The 22,607-nt window shown below is 38.3% G+C and overlaps 1 protein-coding gene across 5 annotated transcripts in view; it reads right to left on the bottom strand.

Moving 5' to 3' along the window:
* The window catches only part of PIEZO2 (piezo type mechanosensitive ion channel component 2), a 465,998-nt gene that overhangs the window by 134,161 nt on the left and 309,230 nt on the right, over window positions 1-22,607 (bottom strand). For 4 of the 5 annotated variants that reach the window (XM_073631329.1, XM_073631332.1, XM_073631331.1 and 1 more), the window contains exons 8-12: window positions 13,825-13,987; window positions 10,718-10,846; window positions 6,487-6,525; window positions 2,717-2,855; window positions 1,415-1,551 (exon numbers count right to left, since the gene is read on the bottom strand). In XM_073631329.1, the coding sequence (XP_073487430.1) occupies window positions 1,415-1,551; window positions 2,717-2,855; window positions 6,487-6,525; window positions 10,718-10,846; window positions 13,825-13,987 (607 nt within the window). The remainder of the gene's footprint in view (window positions 1-1,414; window positions 1,552-2,716; window positions 2,856-6,486; window positions 6,526-10,717; window positions 10,847-13,824; window positions 13,988-22,607) is intronic. The other variant, XM_073631330.1, reaches the window with a different exon arrangement.

Below are 22,607 nucleotides of genomic sequence, written 5' to 3'. Positions count from 1 at the left end.
TAAAAATGTTATTTACAATGGAATTTATAAATGAAACACATAAAAAATAACAACTATATACAATCTAAAGGTGGAGATCAACAACATGTTTTGCTTGAGTTCTACAGAATATGACACCCTTTTGGTTTTTTAAAAGTCTCTGGTAATCCAGCAGGGAGGTGGTTGCTGACAACAGTGTAAAGTCAAGTTTCAAAATGAAAAAAAAAAAAAAAAAAAAGATCTGTGAAATTTCATTTAGATATCAACTTAAAACTGAACTCTAGGTACTGTAAATGGCTAAATGCATAGATGAAGCACATAAATGGAAACTGTTTTACCTGCCAAAGCAAAGTATTTCTAAATCTGTACAGCAGTCACGCCATGTCACACATAACACTAGCAGGCTGTTGACCTTCACTGTAACAAAATCACAGTTTGGTCAAGAACACTACACATTACACAACCCCCGTTTCCTGAATGGACTATGGTGGAGCAGCGGCACTTTGATAATGCATCTGCACATTCTGCTCTCTCCTCCTCAAAATCAGTACAAATTTAGGTGTTTAATTTATTTTTTTATTATTTATTACTTATTATTTTTTTTATTATGTAAGTGGGTGGATTAAAAAAAATAAAATCATATGTTCTGCTTCTCTATTTGGGTTTAGAGAGCAGCACTGTGCTTTTCTATGCCAGTTATAGTTAAGTTTATATAGTCACAATAGCCATTTAGTAAAAAAAGGGGCTCCATGTGTTGACAGGTTACCCATGGTAACTGGTAATGTTTAGCTGGGCAAAAAAAACATAGCCATGTAGAAAATTGATAAGAAAAGGGGAAGAAAAGTAAGTAAATATATCAGAAAATATAAAAATATACAATAAACACAGCGTATGTTATACACAGAAAATTTTATGAAGCTGAATTTGCTCTTTTAAGATAAGATGTTGTTATGGAAAGTATATAAGTGATAGTTTCTAAAAGAGGAAACCATTTGCTGTCTTCTCAGAAACATACTAGTTTCAGGGCACCAAAGCTGAACCTTTTATTTGGCTGATGCAACACTTTATCACAAACAACATTTAGCCAAGGCAAAAAACTGTAAAGCTCTCGCACTCATTTAAAAATGGAAAAAATCCAGTTGTTCTTTATGCAATCAACCTTAGTTTATTATAGCAAAAGGGGAGTATTTTGGGACTTTAAATATACTCCAGTGTGCCCACTTACCATGCAAAAAGAAAAAAAATGTTTACTATATCATACAGTTTGTATATAAAAAAAAAACATTTTTTTATTTCATACAATATAAAAACACATATTGTTGTCTGTGAAATACAATACAAAGATAAGCACATCAAATCTTCTAAGAAGGTCAGAGTTGGAGAGCTTAATTTATTATAGCTACATGGCATTACAATTTGTGTTATTACAGCTTACCATCATAGAAATGAGAGCGCATATATAGCTTTGCTTCATGATAAACTGTAATGCAACAACCATGACGTGAACCTTGGTATTTTCTTTTTTCTCAGAAACTTCCACCTCCATCTCTTCTTCTTCCTCTTCTTTCTTTTCTAATGGAACACATGTTACTAATTCTTCTTCATAGTGCACATGCTGAGTATTATGTACAATTTTATTGTTATAAACTTGATCAGCAAGACAAAGCATAAGATGAGGTTAATAAAGGGTACTCATGGAGGCTTATCCAATATGGCACTGTAAATACATAAATACCATCCCCCTACTCTCCCACCCTAACCTCCAAATCCTAACATACCTGCTGGGCTCTGAGGATGATATTTGCATTTTCTGGAGCTGATTTACTAAAGTGGTAAAGAGGTACTTTACAAAGTAAGTGTTCAAGCTATATTTACTTTGATCATCTAAATCCTATTTTTTTTCCATTTCTCTTGTAGATGATTGTATTTTTAAACTTATATTAATTTACATTATTAACTATAATAAGAGAGCATAGGACTCCTTTAAGTTAACCCACTTGCGTAAATACCAAGCACTCATACAAGCATGAGGCAAATGTTATTCAGCATCTTTGCAATCACAGGCCTGTGAAAATTGGGTAGCATACAAGATCCTATCCCCACATACCCAAATTGAAAATTATTTTAGTGTTATGAGTGAATAGGTGCAAAATCAACACATCTACAAAATTAAGCATTCTGGTCCTGAGGAACAAAGAGGGTAAAATGATTTGGGAATCAATTAGGTAAATGAACACTGTACTACTATCTTAAGAGATAACACAACACTTATACAGGGGACTCTATAAGGCGTGACATTCTCCATTAACAGCACCTTCTCAATGTACCCCTGGATCCCCGGTAAACCTCAAACTTTGGTTATGGGGGACAGATGCACACAACTCTCCACCCTCCACAATATAGTGCTCATTGCCTAAATGACCTACTGCCAGGCCTGATCACTGTCACATAGGAGGCAGTATCTGCATGAGATTTTTGGCTGACTTCAGCAGAGCGTTGGGAAGGTGTGTAGTATTAGGAAAGTAAGATGTCTTGTATTAGATTTGTTTTAGTTTGACTATTGTAAAAAATAGTAAAGGATTACATTAATAAAGAGTTTTTCTTTAACAAATACTAAAAGCAATTATGTTTAACAGCTCTAAATACAGGGTGAACATTAGATATTTTAGCACCTTTATTTACATGAAACATACATCAACACAAGTCATTACACAATGAGCTGGAAAAAAGCTGTTACCTGAGATTTCATCATTGTGCTCCCATTTGTATTGTGGTGTGGAGTACATATCTATTTTAGTTGGTCCATTTTCTATAGGAAGTGATGTGCTTATTGAATGGTAATCAACTGGAGTCCCATTAACTGTTACCAGCAGTACCTGTTAAGTAGTAGTTTGTAAGATTTATTAATGGCGAAACATAATAAAATATATTGCAAACATACTGCTTTTCAGTAAAATGTAAGTTAATAGCATAGCACTTATCCACTACATCAGCCCAAGTAATGGTAACTACATACAACATAAGTGAAGATCATTTTAAACACCTAGATGTAGGTAAAGCCTGGTTTCAAACGCTGCAGATAGAGTCTGCTAGACCAGGGATCTCCAAACGATGGCTCCAGCTGTGCTAGACCATTAAACAGAATGTAAGCCCTGTTCTCTTTTAGTACAAGCTCCATAATTCATGACACATACTTATAGCAGCAATGAAATATGTATGAGAGGCAGTTCAGCATGTATATATAAATATTATGGTTGCTTAAAGTACTTGTAAGGGGTAACATTTCATTAAAACCCCTTTCACACTGGGACGGTGCTTTACCGTCATTTTAGCTGTGCTTTTCGGCCGCTAGTGAGGCGCTTTTAACCCCCGCTAGCGGCTGAAGGAAGGGTTAGAAGCGCTGCCGAAGCTATTTGCAGGTGCTTCAGCAGCACTGCCCATTAATTTCAATGGGCAGGGCGTTTTGGAGCGGTGTATACAGCGCTCCTGCACCGCCACAAAGATACTGCTTGCAGGACTTTTTTTCCCACCCTCCAAGTGCACTCGGGCTTTTACACTGGGGAGTCTTGAGAGGCGCTTTTCAGGCGCGTTACAGGCGCTATTTTTAGTGCTAAAATGCCTGAAAAGTACCTTCAGTGTTAAAGGGGTCTAAAGAAAAAGAAAAAAAAAAACAGCAAAAAAAAAATGTTATACTTACCTGCTCTGTGTAATGGTTTTACACTGAGCAGCACGGATCCTCCTCCTCTCGGGTCCCAAGCCAATGCTCCTAGCCCTACCCCCTGGGGAGTACCCCCAAAGCAAGTTGCTTGCTATGGGGGCACTCGTATGTGTTGACTCCCAAGCCAGCTCTGTGCATCCATAAGACACACAGACCGTGGCTCGGCCCTTCCCCCACTCCCTCCTCACTGGCTGTGATTGACAATAGCACGAGCCATTGACTGCTTTGTCTGAAAAAATTAGGGGAGAGAGAGCCGAGAGAGCCTCTGCTTCCCTACACATTGTTGGATCGAGATTGTTAAGTAAGTATTTAGGTGGGGCTGGGGGGAGCTGCTTGCAAAGGGTTTTTTATCTTAATGCACAGAATGCATTAACATACAAAACCTTCTGCCTTTAGAACTACTTTAATACTGGAATCAATATGAAAAGGGAAGGAAGTACAATAAAGGGGAGAAAAGAGGACGAAAGGATGGAAGGGTGTAAAATAATGTAGGACGGTGGATCAAAGGAAAATTGCACAGAAGGTGATAATTAGCAGTTTCACTAATAATAAGGAATGTGCCCTAGGCCCCTTTCCTACATGTGTTCGTTTCATCATCAGTTTTTCATCCATTTTTGCATCAGTTTTTTACATCCTCCAGCTGGAGTCCTTGCCCACTTGAGTCCCAGTGCCATTTTTTCATGCAAAAATTGACCATTTGTCCGTTTACATCTGTTTTTCGTCTGATCTGTTTTTATTAACAGAAGAAAAATATGACTTTGATCCATTCCAAAAAATAGATGTTGACGGAAGCGGATGTAAACAGATGTAATTGGATGATCAGCCATTTACATCCGTTTTTCCATAGAGATGCATTGATGTCCGTTTTTCATCAGTCAACGAATGGAGGAAAAATTGACAAATGGTCCACATGTGTGAAAGGGACCTAAAGCTGATCTCCAGGTTCCATTTAACTTTAAATAGTTTGTTTGGACCAAGCTAGTCCAAACTAGCCATTTACTTTACTAACAGTTGTAGTAGCTTTGTGAGCTGTTTAACTTCAGTATACAGCTCTCAGGCCCCAATAATGAGAGGAAGCTTTGTATTCATTCATCAAATACAAAACTCCCTGTGAAAGGCTGACTCGATTTTGTTCTGGAAGTTGGACAGAAATTTCTCCTGACACTGCCGGTACACAGCACTGTATACTATATGACACTGAGGCTACAAACAGATTATACAGTGCACACAGCCTCTGCAACTGTCCGTGATGTAAATAGTTTGATTGAACCAGCTTGATCCAAACTATTTAAAGTCAAATGAAACCTGGAGAGCTTTAAAATAAATATAGACATAAAGCCATGTCATCATATTAGTCTGGTTTTCTTCATCTCTGTTTTACTCATTTAGGATTCAACTGAATTTCATTTATTGCAACAATTCTTTATCTTATTATCTTCATTGTAATTATAAAGAACTTTCACATTATTTAATGCTCAATTGTACTTTCTGTTTAAGTCATCTATATAGATTCTAAGTCATTGTTTCCCAAACTGTGTGCCATGTGAGATTTGCAGGTGTGCCGTGGGAGTTTTGAAAAGTATTTAAAGTTGCTAGTAAAACTTTGAACATATCGAAATAATTAAATGATAAATCAATGTCACAAAAGTTAAAGAAAGTAACATATATAAAAATGCAATCACTGTTGGTTTGTCATTCATTGGTTCCTTTCGTAGCACAAGACTTGTGCGAGATCTCGGGAAAACTTGATCACTCTAATTATATTATAATAATAGAGGCCGTTCCATTTCAACTTTGATGCTTATAAATAAAGTTTGTTCAATGTTTAGCGATAGAGAAATACTTAATCAAGTCTGGAACTCTGAAAGGGAAACTGGTAAATGAAAAGCAAGGAACCAAGCGAAAGTACAAAGAAAATTACAATCGCTTCAATCTGATTTGCTCTCGAAAGCAGGCACATCCTTCACATTAAATTTAAAATTAAATATATATGTAAAAATAAATACGTTCTTCACCATAAAAATTGTTAAATCTTTTCAGGTGAGGCGTGAACATTTTTTGATCTTTTTGGTGTGCCGCAAGATAAAACTGTTCTAAGTACATCAAACAAAAAACACATAAAAGTTTGTTTTCTTTAGAAAGCAGCCATAGCCTGAGCAGAAAAGACAGAATCTTTCCAGCATGCTGCAAAGAAGGACTCTTGCTATTTTTGTGGAAGCTGTGGTCTCTCTGCAAAGGTCTGATAAGGCTTCCGTTGAGTCAGAGCTAGCACTCTTTATTCAGCAGAAAACATAAGCTTTGAAGATTGCCACAGATCTAATTTAGCAGGGGGCATATTGAATCTCTGCAAAGAGACCACTACTCAGTAGATACTTTCACAGTCAGATAAAAACACAAATTGTAAGACTTTGCACACTTTTATTTTATTTTTTAATTTGACACCTTTGCTACTGTATAGTAACACTCATTTTTTTTATCAATATACCATTGCTTTGGGTGGATTTACAGAGTGTAAAAGAAAAATGACCTGATGAAACGTATGCTTGTCTAATGTAGACTGGTAAAATTACACAACCCTATACCCAGAGTCAGGATGTCCAAATATGCTTCTATGTTCAAATAGTATATATATATATATATATATATATATATATATATATATATATATATATATATATATATATATATATATCACCTCTGCATAATATATACAGAATTTTTATCACTTCTGCACATGTATACAGGCAGAGTGAAAAGCAAATGTGGAATAAATTTTGTCGTATACTAACATCAGATGACTTGAATTCATCTTGGGTCATGGAAAGAAGCTGCAAAAAGCAAAGCAGAGTAAATTAATAATAGCCACCAATACAACATTGCTGTGGATTACAAAATGTTACTAAATATTTTCTGAAATTGCACAGCAAAAATGTAAAGCAAAATAAAACACACACTCTTTCTCATTAAAGGTAAACCAATAGCTAAAATACCCAATGCTGTTAAAGTAGTGCTATACACAAACATTAACATAAAGCAATGATAACAGTGTTTTCTGAGACAGAGTATTAGAGGGGATGAAACCCTTTCTGTAAAAAAAAAAAAAAAAAAGTTGTTCCATTTTTCCTTCAATGCCAGCCACATAAAACTCTTGATCACATGATATCTACCAAAGGTGTGTGTGTGTGTGTTTCAAAGTTCAGATTGGCTGATATTCCCTTAAGCAGAGATCATGTGAATGATGGCATAGCCAATGTCTACCAGTGTCCAAAACTAATAGGAACCTGAAGTAGCAATTCAGCACTTCTAAAAACTGTTATTTATATATTCAAGCAAGACAGTAGTCACAGCTCTATATATACATTTTAGTTTAGGTCCACTTAAATACACAATACAAAAGAATAAGTATTTAGGTGTATTAAGAATACATTTTTAGGCCTGTTATCATAAAAAAAAAATCTTTCAGTCTTTTGATTGTATTAGCCCCTTCTTTCTGACCGCACACATACACGGAAGTAGGCTTTTTTCCGTGGGGCCGCATATATGCATATCTCCCTTTGGGCTGGGAGGGCACCGCACAGTGCACTCCCTAAACAGAGACCGCACTCACTGAGAGTTCCGGGGTCTCGAGCTAACAATTGGGACCTGGGAATGTCAGTTCCGGCTCACCTGATCGCTGTGATAGCCTCTGATTGATTTTACTAACAGATGTCAAAGTTGCAAAATTGTGTTTAGGCATTTATATTTGTTTTCGTTTTAGGCATGAAGGGGTTAATATAGTCAATTTCAGTGTCACAGTTGCACAAATGCAACCCTGCAATACAAACTGAATTACGTGGAACCGTGTGTGTGTTTTAATGTGATTATTTGCCCTTCTTTATAAAATAATTTAAAGTGTTCAAGAGTCTTTTATGCATACCTGACAACTCCATGACATCAGACTAAGTAGGTATCTTGACTTTTGTACCCTCAGAGCTGTAGCACCCATTAGGAAAAAATCTAAATTTAAAATGTGCATTTTTTTATCTCATTGCAGCCTATTTTTTCCAATTTTACTTTTAAAAACAGGTATTTTAGCTACAGTTTATTCTTTAATACTGTATATCTGCATATAAAAAAGAAGTATAATTTATTGGAACATACAGTAACAGAAAAACAATATTGAAAACACAGTCAGTTGCACTGACAGATGATAGATAGATAGATAGATAGATAGATAGATAGATAGATAGATAGATAGATAGATAGATAGATAGATAGATAGATAAAATGAATTTTACAGGTCATCTGCCATCTGAAATAACAACTCTCTCTATCTTTCTTTTCTTGCAATAAATAAATATTTCCCTTTATTTACATATGTGCAATATATTACCAAAAGTTTGTGGACACCTGATCATCACATCTATATGAGCTTGCTGGACGTCCCATTGAAAAATTGTAGGCATGAATATGGAGTTGCCCCCCCCCCCCAACCCTTTTGGGTTGATTTACTAAAGGCAAATAGACTGTGCACTTTGCATTGTGAATATGCACTCTGCAAGAGCAGTTGCTCCAGAGCTTTGTAAATGAGCAGAAGCCCTGCTGACTTCAATCATCCAATCATCTGCAAGCAAAAATGCATTTTTTTTCTTGATTCACGTGACTGGGTATTCTTTGTGAAGTGAAGCTTTACCTCATTTACTAAGCTCTGGAGCAACTGCACTTGCAGTCTATTTGCCTTTAATAAATCAACCCATTTGTGTCTCTGGGGTATGTTTATGCTTATTAAGCCAAAAGAGCAATTGTGGGGTCAGGTACTGATGTTGAATAAAAGAATCGGGCTTACAATTGGTGTTACAATTCATCCCAAAGGTGTTCAATACGGCTGAGATCATGGCCCTGTGCAGGCCAGTCAAGATTCTCCACACAAGCTCATAAAATTATAGACCTGGATTTGTGCACAAGGCACAGTAATGCTACAATAGAAAATAGCCTTCTGCAAACTGTTGCCACAAGGTTGAGAGGACAAAATGTAAAATGTCTTTGTATGTTGTACCATTATCAGTACCCTTCCCTGGAGTACTGAACCCAATAATTTGGAGTGCTGCCTAATTGATGAATTTATGTAAGAAATCAAGCAGTATGAACCTGCAACACTAAGATGGTCTGTTACTTTTTATTCCAATAAATGATTCCTAAACAAACATTGACCATGCCACAGTTACCAAGCCAAAAACTGAATGTGCCGTACTTTGATGACCTTAACTCACAAACAGTTTTCAGGCGTAAACTTGACATTTCTATTCTACTTTATAACACAGAAATCAATTTTCTTTCAGAAGTTTACAAAAATAGAGTGAATATTCAGGCATCAGTGTGAGGTTGCTTCTGGAGGAGTTAAAAACAGAGGTTCAAAATTTACAGTATCTGATGCAGCAAGCCCCTTATACAGTATTAGATATATATGTGGTGCTTACCATGATACCACGTACAGTAATTTCAAAGAGTTGTTTACAGAAATAACTTTAAGTTTCTCCATATCCAGTGGAAAAGCAGGCTTCACATTATATGATTTTTCAAACAAAGCACTCTACAAAAAATATCACACTGTATATTGCATAAAACATTACTTGGAAGAATGGGTTCTGAATGAATCTAACATTGTTCTAGAATAGCATAAAAAGAAAAGCCATCATTTCACTGGTTAATTGGGTAAAATCTCAACTTGTGCACTCTTCCTATTTTAGTCAATTAGTCAAAGCATAAACGCAATGATCAAGTCTATTAAAGTGGGTGTAAACCCATTCTGCAGGCTTGTACCTACAGGTAAGCCTATGATAAGGCTTACCTGTAGGCACTATGAATATCTCCTAAACCTTCACGGTTCAGGAGATAGTCACACTTCATTCAGCCAGTGATGTCACCGGCACATGCGCTCTGAAGGGACGGTATACTCTTGCCATCCCTTCAGAGCTCTGAGCATGGTCTGTGACTCCCGTGCGCATGCGAATGAGGACCTCATTGCGGCGCGGCCAATCAGATGGCTGGAGGACTCAAACCCAAAAGGAAGAATGGGTGAAGATGAAAGCGTTTGTCAGAGCTCACAGCGAGGTGGTGCAGGGCTTTGTTCTAAGGTAAGTTTTATATAATGTGCTAGTATGCAATGCATACTAGCACATTATGCCTTTACTTTGCAGGGTTTTTAAAAAAAAATGAAAATTTGACACGGTTTACTTTCTCTTTAAGTTAGCTGATGAGCAATAGGTAAAATTAATAAATTGTAGTAATCAACGCAAAATTAAGGTTTTATATGATGTCAGTAGAATTTAAATACATCAAATGCATTATATTAAAGACTAAACCATAACAAACATGGTGCCTATACAGAAAAAAGAATGCTTGTCTTAAATTTGAAATGTTATTTTTCTAACAATTAAAAGTGTGCGTCTAGGCACATAAGAGAAAAAAATCTATTTAATTCAGTTATGTATTTAAAAAAAAGTACAGGCATACCCCACTTTTAAGTACACAATGGGTTTATTTACTAAAGCTGGAAAGTGCAAAATCAGGCTCACTTCTGCATAGAAACCAATGAGCTTCTAACCCCAGCTTGTTCATTTAAGCTTTGGTAATAAAACCTGGAATCTCATTGGTTTCTATGCAGAAGTGAGCCTTATTTTGCACTTTCCAGCTTTAGCAAATAAACCCCATTGTGTACTTAAAAGTGGGGTATGCCTGTACCTTAGTCTGTCGTTGTACTAGACATCACCCTGTACATCAGCATTTAGACTAGGATAAATAAGTACTACAGCGGTGTGACTTTAACAACTGGAGCTTGCAACTGCTTCAAAATGTTTATTTAGCTGCTTGACTACACGTTCAGCTTACAATTTAAGTATAATGACAGGTAGTGCAATTATTTCCAATTGCTGCTAAATATCTTGAACAAAAACATTAAAGGCATTGTATGATCCATGATTGAAAAGATTATGATACAAAATAATTAGAGGAGAATAAACATTTTTTTCTACTGATTCTTACTTTTCTTTCATCTGTGGGATAGTGGGTGGCATACCACAGACTGCGTCTTCTTTCTGCAGTTAGAGGTGCTGGGCTGTACTCTCCTTCTTTTTCCCCTTCTTCATCTTCTTTATTGTCTTCATAGCTTATCTAGAACAAGAAAACCCATGTTTGACAAAAGTTATGTCTATTAGGTACAATTTTTGGGTTTATTGACTTTGCAACCCTACACATCAAATTTTCTAGGAATTACTAAATAAATCTTTAATAACAGATAAATATATTTTTTTTTTTTCTTTTTTTGTCACTTCAGTCGACCATTTTGAGAGGTGTGAATCAGCTTTGCAGCTCATTTATCTTCCATCTCCTCTCCTTTGTCTCATCATTGTGACGCCTTGCCATATCAAAAAATAATTACAACCAGATATTAATAAATCTAACGTCTTAACTTATCCCCCCGGGGGTCTAACGTAACCGAATAAACAATATCAGCTTCTTATCGATGGTCCCCATCCCATCTCCCTCCCCCCTCTCAACCCACCCTCCCTCCCAGGTCCAATCTCTCCAGGGTCTAATTCGCCATTCTCTCCTTCAATATTCTAGACTTCAGTTCTGTACTCTGCACCACGTTTTTTTTTATTTTACCCAACGTTCCCACTCCACAGAGCCCGTAGTTCCTATATCCTCTATTGCGCGAGCCTTGCTCTCCAAATTGTATGTCTCCTCCACAGCATCTATCCATTCCCATATCTCAGGACTCTCCTTCCTCTGCCAGTTCTTCGGAATTATTCGCTTCGCAGCATTCAGGAGGTGAGGTACTAATGATTGCTTGTATTTTTTAATGTCTCCGCCTCCCCCATGGAACAAAACCTCCCAAGGATCTTCTGCCACCTCTTTTCCGGTTATTTCCTTAATTAACACGCGTATCTTCCCCCAGAAATGTTTTATTTTAGGGCATGTCCACCATAGGTGCGTCATTGTTCCTATCTCCTGGCATCCTCGCCAGCAGTATGCCGTTCTATTTTGATATTTGCTTGTTATCTCTGGGGTAAGATAGCTTCTACTTATGCATTTATAGTTCATTTCTGCCGTCTGTGCATCTAATGCTGAATTGCAAATCAGTTCCAAAATTCTCTTAATTGTATTATCGTCTTTCTTTGTGCCTAGTTCCCTCTCCCATTTATTTATAAATGGGGGTATCTCCAGCTGATCCATCTTCATCAGGGCTTTGTACATTTTTGAGACTGTATTTCTTGGATCTTCTGTATCACATAACCTCTCAAAGTCCGTAAGTTTGTCACCCGTCCTAATCGGACCTGGTAATTTGCTTACAAAATGACACAGCTGGAGGTAACGCCATTCATCTAACCCTCGTGTCTCCCTCCCGGCTCTAATTTCCTGCAATGTCATGATTTTACCCCCCCTCATAATGTGTCTTAATTGTGTCTTACCCCAAAGTGGATCTTTTCCTCCTATAGTTTCTATAGGGGGAAAAATTGTTATCTGTTAGTGAAATTAATGGTGAGTTGTGGTTTCCATTCACTATCTTATATACCCCGTCCCAAATTTTGAATACATTATGTGTTATTACATGTGTGTCTTTATCTAAAATTCGAGCGTGTGGAGGATTCCAGATAACACTTCCAAGTGGTGCTTTACTTAAAAATTCCTCTATTCTAACCCAACGTTTTTCATTATCTCGCTTTGCCCATTCGGCCATTCTAGACAGTACTACGGCTTTGTAATAATTCTGAATATCCGGAACTGCTAGGCCTCCGTGTATTTTCTTTTGTTTTAAGATCCTAAAGGGAACCCTCGGTTTTTTATTTTTCCATATAAAACTCATTATAATTTTTTTTAACTTTCTCAAATAATATAGGGGGATAACAGATAAATATATAATCTATGTAATGTAACTTGAAAGCCTAAGGCCTCTTTCACACGGATGATCCGTATGTCCGTTTTTCATCCATCCGTTTTCGGATGAAAAACGGACATACAGTCATCCCTATGGAGCGTCGGATGTCAGCGGTGACATGTCCGCTGACATCCGACCCCGCTCCGATCCGAAAAGTGTAACGGTGGAAAAACCTACTTTTCCCTCCGTTTTCGGATCGGATCGGATGACGACGGACACTACGGACCGTCATCATCCGATCCCCCATAGGGGAGAGCGGCGCTCTGACAGGTCCGTCGCTGCACAGCGTGCAGCGATGCACCTGTCATCTTCCTGCTCAGCGGGGATCGGCGGAGCGATCCCCGCTGAGCCAGCGTGTGTTCACGGGGCGGATCATGACTGATCTGCCCCGTGTGAAAGAGGCCTAATACAAGCCATCTTTTAGTTTTGAGGGAGGAACAGTTAAAATAAATGTCAGATTTGAATCCTGTCTGTTAACCCATTGGGGAGATTATTTCTCACTTGCTGTCCCCATGTCCCCTGTACAGGAAATGGAAGATGTGAATCTCATGGGGAGGACAGCACAGGTACTAATAAAAACAGTGTCAAAAGTTGTAACCCTTCGTCACTTTACTAAAAATATATTTTAATTTTTGTATATGCCCCCTTTGACTTTAAAGGAAGTGGGAGGGGATTTGCCTAATAGGGACAGAGATTGAAAAAAAAAAAAAAACTGACAAGGATTAACCCTTCGCTGCTCTATCCAAAACTCAATTTTCAGTGGAGTTGGGTTTTTTAAAAAACCTGCCCTCTTCTGAAAACCTTTATTTCCATTTAACTTTGCATTTCAGATACCCATGCCTTTTTACTTTACTCCTGAACTATATGAACCTAACTGTCATGGTCATCACATAACAGTATGTGCATCCTCCTTTCTAAAAAGGTATTATGTTTGTTAACAAATTTCGATGGACAAGACACTCAAACACACAGGAAACAACAATTAGATTATACAAGGGCAGAGCAGCTCAATGATCAATATAGATCGATGGCAAAGTGAAAATGCTAACCTTCTTACAGTACAGTACTAGTCTGAAAACAAATAGGTCCATTAAGAGGTTGATACAGTCATATTTAAGTGGTTCCTTTAATGTGTTTTCATCGGAGTAACAACATCCAATCCAATTCAAGGATCAATAAAAATAAATAATTAATAAAACATTACACTTACAACAGGCTCCTGCAGCCAAAGACGTATGAGTGTTGCCAGTGTGTAATACAGTCCTAAAAGGACAACAGGATTCGTAAAGTGGTACCAATTTCGTTGGGGAGTTGCAAAGAATTTCCATGTGCTTGAACAATCAGTTTGAACTAATGAAGTGATACCAAATAACCTGTGTATAATAAAAATAATATGCATACAAATAAGGCTTCATTATTTAAACAGTATAGATTATACACAGTTGTACAAATATATAATGTATAATATTCATATATATATAGATATAACATATGATTTTGTGGCTTTTCAATATAGTTTAATGTCTTATGCAAATTAACTGATTCAGACTTCTTAATCAATTAACTGATTCAGACTTCTTAACCAATGTAAGGATTGCTTCACTTACTGTATGTCTTAAAAATTAAAATATACTGACTCATGTGTGTTAGGCCAAATAGAGAATGCCAAACATGATTGATTCTTATTGTGGCTTTATGGAAGATTGCTGAAGTATATGGATTTGTGAAGATCAGTTTGTTATGCACCATCCTGATATTTGCACCATGCAAATATGCACCATCCTGATATTTGAGTAATCCTGAGAGTTGCAAGAAAAAAAATCTTAATGCTAGAACCCTGCATTAGGAGAATTATTATATCCACTTCTCCAGAGGCTGTGTCACCTATCTTCAATTTATTCCAAAGCTTCAGCTTTTATTACACTTTTCAGCTCTTGAAGCTTCCCGAAGTGTCAAATGCTCGTGTCCCCCACAGCAAAATGTGTCCTGTAATTACACTCTCAGTTCAAATGGAGAGTGTTCCCTTCCTGTCACTGGAACAGGGAATGATAAAAAACCTGACTCAAATCTGTCCTTTCTATGAATGCAAAGGCAATGTTTTGTCTGGAATTGGGCTTTAAATAAAACAATTAAGACTGGGCATTTGTAATAATTCAAAACTCAACTTTAAGTTGTTATAATGATGCAATTTCAAGCCTCTGCATGTTAGATGCTCGTGCGCAAACTACGTGTGTTTAAGATTCTTATGGAAAGTGCACCAAAAATGCTCAAGCATGAGTTTTTAACTGCATGGCACCAAAGCACAAGGGAGTGAAATGGCCCTCAAGCATACCGATGCATCCTATTATTAGCTTTCTTTCCTTTTTTTCTGCTAGACATGACAACAGCCTTCTTTCTGGGTTGCTAAAGGAGGGGCTAAAACGTATTTAAGCCTTTAGCTTTCCTTTACGTGAGCAATTGTCAATTAACAGTTTTATGAGTGTTTGTTATCAGGATTGGAGTGAGGCTAAACAAAGGATGGAAATCACACATCTCTGGAAGTTATTCAGATTAGTACAGACATCTACAGGTGACTGGATCTCTTTAAATTGTAAGTTCACCTTTACAGAATCGACCCGACATTGGGTCGCCGCTTCACCGATCCGGGGATTTGAAATCCCTGCGGCTTTCTCTCTTCTCCAGTGCTGACAGGACAAGCTAGGCGGGTTTTGCTTGGTCAGCACTGTCCATGTGACGGCATCGACCAATTAGAATGCCTCCCATATGTACCTTTACGAGGTACGTTTAAGAGATTAAGCCACGGGGATTTCAAATGCTCTGACCGGTGAAGTAGCGACCCGAAGTCTCCTAGTGGATGATCGCTGACTTCAGGTACATCAGGACCGGGGGGATGGGGAGGGGGTCCAATGTAAGTTACCCTTACAGAGTTTCTGTAAAGGTGAACTTACCCTTTAAGGGAAAATTTAGTCATGACTAAGGCCGGCCATACATGGTTTGAATCTCGACAGGAACCGGTCAAGATTCGAACCGTTAATGGGCAGGTTGAATGCACCAAGTTGATCGATCAACTCCTGGGTACAACCAGCCTTCCAGATTCTCTTACGATTATGGCTAGCAGCTGTTAAAGCCGCTAGGGATAATCAGTCTCTTCTCCCAGCGAGGACAGCTTCCTCTTTCCGTCCACGCCCCCCCCGGTGGGAGCAGACATTGAGTAGGGATTCCCTTGTCAGCACTGTCTGTGTTGATGGGGGAATCGTGCAAATTTCACGGGTTGCAGGAAAGAAATTTGCACCGTGTATGGCTTGCCTAAGACATGTAATATTGGTAAAATGCTATTAACAACTAACTGAGGCAATTTAATTATACTGCATATACATATTCAAGTATTAGCTGCAATCCCACTGTTGTTTTTGCAGTGATTTGAATAAATTCTCCCAATTCAGCAAGACAGTTATGTGAACCATCTAATTATTCATATATATATACTATACACAATACCGTTTAATGGTGACTAATTTCACGGGAGCTAGAATACATCTTTAGTTAATTAGCTGGTTGTGGATCTGTAGCATTTAGATCATCAAGGTATCTCCCATGCTAATTCAATCCAGTATGTTTTCAAGACATATTGTACACAAAAATGTTACAAAAACTCAGTCCCCGGTTAAATGAAACACATTCTAAAAAGTCCAGATGAACCACTTTTTCAATCTCTAAACAGATGCTATGAATTAAACACTGCATAAATTAAGCCAAAATCTGACTCACTGATGGGAAATGAAATGGTTATCAGCTGGTTTTTTATCCTACTGTTGTTCCAAGACATTCTTTATGCAGGTCAAAAAGTAACATAAGGTTGATCAATGTCAGAATATATCCCCAAATACAAGAAGGTATTGTTTGTTAAAATGTTAGTTTAAAATATATTCTTCCTGTAGAGGCGTGTAAAGACAAGTGGCCAGTAGCAGTTCTGCCATTAGTGAGACTTAGTGGTCTAGGTATGAAAAAATTGCTTTAAAAATGTCTCATCATTCGTTCAAAAATCACAAATAATACTCATAATTTTGTAAAATGTGTGTAATGATTGTTTTCTATTTATTGCCTTTCACTGGGTAAATGTACCATGTTGGTAAATTGATCAATAGAGAAAATAGCCTAACACTATAGTTTATTAACATTTGACCATAGGGGGAAATATTATGAGGGGGACCAAGTGGCCCATCGAGTCTGCCACATTTTTTTTGTTAATTACTTGACCTGCGGACGATTTTACCCCCTTCATAACCACAGCATTTTTTGCCATGCAGCACTGCGCTACTTTAACCGGCAATTGCGCGTTCAAGCAAAACTGTATGCAAATTAAATGCCTTACATAGAGCTTTCTTTTGACTTTTGATGGTATTTGATTACACCACTGGGTTTTTTATTTTTTGCAATAAAAAAAAGAAAAAAGACTGGAAATTTTAAAGAGAAAAACTGTTTGTTGTAAAACATATCTAATACAAAAAAATGTCTTCATACATTTAGGCCAAAAAGTATTCTACTACATGTCTTTGGTAAAAAAAAAAAATCCCAATAAGTGTAAAATAATTGGTTTGTGTGAAAGATATAGCGTATATATACTGGAATTTACGCAGCGATGACACTATACTGGCAATCAGTGACTTATAGTAAGACTGTGATAGTGTGGCAGGCAATCTAGCGCTAGCTAGACATTTATGTTGAATCTGTTTTATTAAATTTGAAAATACAGATTATCAACCTGACGCCAACGGATGTACAAGCATACAGTGATATTGTAATAATAACAACAGAACAAGTATTGCGTAAATACGATAAAATGTGTAGGTTTTTACAGTGGTTGTAAACCCTAAAAAAAAAAAAAAAAAAAACCTGCAAGACAAAGGCCCAAAGGAGCTAGTATGCATAGCATACTAGCTCATTATGAATTATTTACCTGAGATCGAAGCCCCCGCAATGGTCCTCGTTCACCGCTCCAGCGGCTGACATTGCTCCCGGAGTTACTTCCGGGTATCGCGGGCTCCGGCGCTGTGATTGGCCGGAGCTGCGATGATGTCACTCCCGCGCATGAGTGTGGGAGCCTCCGGTAGTGGCACGGTATAACTGAAGCAACGGCACGTACGTGCCGTTGCTTCAGTTTGCTTAAGTGCGCATGTGCCGATGATGCCGGCACATGCAAATACAGGGATATCTCCTAAACCGTGCAGGTTTAGGAGATATCCTGGGTAACTACAAGTAAGCCTAATTATAGGCTTACCTGTAGCAAAAAAGTGGTTGTAAAGGGTTTACAACCACTTTAAGGTGTGGTAAAATGAGTATAATAATTAAATTAATAATTAACCTGTAGCCCACTAATAACAAAGTTGTAGAAAACCAAACTCAACATATATGGCATGAAAATGGTGGCATTATCGTTAAGATAACCATAACCTTATTACGTAAAGATGACTGAAAGGTAGGGAAAAGGGGCAGTAGGTTAGTAGGGGGTCTGTGTGTCGGTTCTGTCACAGTCAGCTTTTTTCTTATTTCTTCCAACCATTTCCAAAGTTTATCAGATACAATTATTTTCAACATTATGCACCCACAACTGATGCAAATATAAAGCCAAAAAAGTTTATATGAGGGAAAATTCTCAGAAGACTGAAAAACAGCAGAGCTCTTTGGAAGGTTTTGTGTCCCTGTTTGTCACATTTTCATGACCTACTTCTGTTGTATTTTTAAAGCAGACCCAGCAGGGGACGCTCTCAATTCACGCTAGCGTTGCATTTTCATGTTTAAAAGCACACATAAGGTCAATGACAGCCACATATTATAAGAGTGAATTGTTCTAGATGGCCTAAACCTACTTAGGAAAGTAGTCTAAAGCGCTTGCTTGAAAATAACTACATACAGAATGAAAGTTAATGCGCCTTCCTTAAGAGAGTAATGTATTGATTGTCTGGTGTGCACAGTCCGTCTCTATTGTAAATCAATGGAGAAGAAGTCCAACAGTCAGCTGTACGTGTTTTAAAGGGCTAGAGTGTATACATTTCAAGAGTACGTATTGACATTCTGAAAAACACATGCAAAAACACTGGTGTATGAAAGACTCTCTTGTGATTAATATCCATGCTTCAAAGAATTACAGTAGCAACAGCCAGGAAGTTCTAAGCCTCTAAAATTACTAGTGGCTGATGGAAAGTGAAATCACAGGATGAATGCTTGCTCACTCAATTTAGCAAAAACTAAATGAAACCACACGTTAATTAAAATCTCCTCATCAGCAAACCGGCTCCTGTAGCAGAATACTGTTCTGTCCTAGACTCCTCAGACCGGGAAAGAAGTTCTAAATTAAAAAGGACACTGCTAATTAGTGACATTGTAGTAGAGACATGCGGCATGTTGGTCTGTTAAAATTATTCTGAATTACAAGGAGCGGATGTACGAATGACATGAACTTACTGATCCTGATAATTATACCAAGGCCGAGAGTTGCAGAGATTTACTGTGCGAGGACTCAAGGAGCATGTGTTCAACAATCACCATTCTTATTTTTAAGATGATTAAAGCGGAACTCCAGACAAAAATAGCAAGATAAAGATGAATAGCCAATTAACCACTTAAGGACTGCCCCAAGCAGATATACTGCGGCAGGGTGGCCCTCCTGCACGAAATCCTGTACAGGTACGTGGTTTCGTGCTGTGGGTCTGGGGCATGCCTGCCGCCGGCGACCCGCTCTCACTGTAATTGGACACAGTGGGAGCCAATCCCCCGATTATTCACAGGAGAAGCAGAGCGGCGGTCTGCCTATGTAAACAAGGAGGGAGGAAGATGAAGATCTTGTGTTTCTGCTAAGCTAAAACAAGGATCTCTCTTTTCCTCCAGTCACAGGATTCCCCCCCACCTCCATAGTTAGAAAGCACTCCCTAGGAGCACACTTAACCCCTTGATTGCCCCTGATGTTAACCTTCTTTGCCAGTGTCATTAGTACAGTCATTAGTACAGTTATAGTGCATATTATTTAGCACTGATCACTGTATTAGAGTCACTGGTCCCCAAAAAAGTGTCAAATAGGTGTCCGATTTGTCGCAGTCCCACTAAAAATCACTGATCGCCGCCATTAATAGTAAAAAGAAAGTAAAAAAATTTGTTTTTATTTTCGAAATTGTCGGTCTTTTTTTTGTTTATAGCGCAAAAAAAAAATAAAAACTGGAGAGGTGATCAAATACCACCAAAAGAAAGCTCTATTTGTGGGAAAAAAAGGACATACATTTTATTTGTGTACAGCGTCGCAAGACCACGCAATTGTCAGGTAAAGTAATGTGCCGTATCTCAAAAAATGGCTTGGTCATGAAGGGGGTAAAACCTTCTGGGGCTGAAGTGGTTAAGAGATAAAAAAAAAAACTAAACCAGTTTTGATGCAATATACACTTTCAATCCAGAGATTTCTCCAAGTGTAATTTTTATTTATTCCTTTGATAAAAAAAATCCTGGGTCCTGGACCCACCTCTGCCTGTAATTTGGCAGTGAAAAAAGGAGCAGCACAGTGATTAACTCATCTCTCTGCCACTCTGCTGTCACTTCCAATCAGCATGCTTGCTGTCAGGGCATGAACTCACTCTCACATGCCAGCCCAGCTGTACAGGGACTGCAAGAGACCGATATCAGGTAAAATCAAGGTCATAGATTGAATTGTGTATCAATGTCTTATTTGCCTCACATTCAGCTATAAAAATAAGTACAGCTAGATTCTACTTGAAAATTGAACGGCCACATAACATAACCCAGTAATAAACTTTACAATTTTTATTTTTTTGTATGCTTATGCCTTCAACTTGCACACTTGCAGGTATGTGACATGGCAAAATTGAAACACGTTAAAAACTTGGCTTTCTAAAAATGATAAGTTACATAGGGTGGCGGGTCTCCTCTTTAGGGGAATTTCTGTTGCTTTGTAGAGTGTCACTATCATATTCAGATGATATATTTCTTACAGCCCATGATGCAATCTTTGCCTTCTTATGCCAAGGATTTGTTACAGTTATTAGACATTTTGAGTAATTATCGCTGGGAACCCTCTTACATATGGCTACCCCACAATGTTCAATCGTTAAATACATCCATCCCTCATGAAGTTGGCCTCACAGCCCTTTGTTTCTTTCTCACCAAGGAGTCCCATCTGCATCCTGCGCAGGCCCGGTTCATTTTGAAGGGTACACAATTGGAACACAATTATTTTTCTTTCAAAGGTGATTTTTTTTCCTCTAGATATGGGGCATGGTGATGGGAGCTTCATTTCTTTGCTGTTACTCCAATCTTACTTTTGGCAGGTGGAAAGAGTCCAGTATCTGGAGAAACAATCTACTTGCTGCCCATATAATCCTTTACAGACAATATATTTGCAATATTATTGTCTTCTGGGACAGGCCCCCTCCTTAGTTGTACCTTTTGCTCAATATTGTAAAGACAATACCACGGAGCGGATGCAGAGTCTACACTCGGGAGGGGCACTGGCAAAAAATATGTTTTTTTGTGGGCAATTTATCAGGGGAAATGGCTGGTGTTGGCGCTTCAATCATCCTTGTACCATGGTTCTTATGATGTTAGGTTGATTGAAGCGCATTATTTCTATTATTACATTGTCATATAAAATTAAATAGTTCAACTCACCATAATGCAGAATCAGTGGGAGCTAGGAATGAGCCAGCAGTTCGAGTCGAATGTAAGTTCAACTCTAACATCGGGTGCTAGTTTGTTCTAAAACGAACCGAACATATGGGACGTTCGCGAGAAATTCGTGTGCCGCGGAACGCCCCATAATGCACTGTGAGATTGCAGCGCATTGCTGTATGATGATTGGCCAAAGCATGCACCTGAAATGCATGCTTTGGCCAATCACAGCGTGCTCTGCTGAGAGAGCCATAATTGGCCAAAGGCAGGGTGCCTTTGGCCAATTATGGCTCAGAGGGACTAAGTCCAAGCCCCACACTATATAAGGTTGCTTACATAGCGGCCGTGTGTAGTGTTGTTGGCATGGACAGAGGGATATCTTGAGTTAGATTAAGCAGGTAGGTTATTCAGTTAGTGGCAGTGTATTTGATATACAGTGGGGACAGAAAGTATTCAGACCCCCTTACATTTTTCACTCTTTGTTATATTGCAACCATTTGCTAAAATCATTTAAGTTAATTTTTTTTCCTCATTCATGTACACACAGCACCCCATATTGACAGAAAAACACAGAATTGTTGACATTTTTGCAGATTTATTAAAAAAGAAAAACTGAAATATCACATGGTCCTAAGTATTCAGACCCTTTGCTCAGTATTTAGTAGAAGCACCCTTTTGATCTAATACAGCCATGAGTCTTTTTGGGAAAGATGCAACAAGTTTTTCACACCTGGATTTGGGGATCCTCTGCCATTCCTCCTTGCAGATCCTCTCCAGTTCTGTCAGGTTGGATGGTAAACATTGGTGGACAGCCATTTTTAGGTCTCTCCAGAGATGCTCAATTGGGTTTAAGTCAGGGCTCTGGCTGGGCCATTCAAGAACAGTCACGGAGTTGTTGTGAAGCCACTCCTTCGTTATTTTAGCTGTGTGCTTAGGGTCATTGTCTTGTTGGAAGGTAATCCTTCAGCCCAGTCTGAGCTCCTGAGCACTCTGGAGGTTTTTGTCCAGGATATCCCTTTACTTGGCCGCATTCATCTTTCCCTCAATTGCAACCAGTCGTCCTGTCCCTGCAGCTGAAAAACACCCCCCCCCCAGCATGATGCTGCCACCACCATGCTTCACTGTTGGGATTGTATTGGACGGGTGATGAGCAGTGCCTGATTTTCTCCACACATACTGCTTAGAATTAAGGTCAAAAAGTTCTATCTTGGTCTCATCAGACCAGAGAATCTTATTTCTCACCATCTTGGAGTCCTTCATGTGTTTTTTAGCAAACTCCATGCTGGCTTTCATGTGTCTTGCACTGAGGAGAGGCTTCCGTCG

The sequence above is a fragment of the Aquarana catesbeiana genome, linkage group LG05 (genome assembly GCF_042186555.1).
Source record: "Aquarana catesbeiana isolate 2022-GZ linkage group LG05, ASM4218655v1, whole genome shotgun sequence".
NCBI lineage: Eukaryota > Metazoa > Chordata > Amphibia > Anura > Ranidae > Aquarana > Aquarana catesbeiana.
This window is presented reverse-complemented; position numbering and strand designations above follow the sequence as displayed.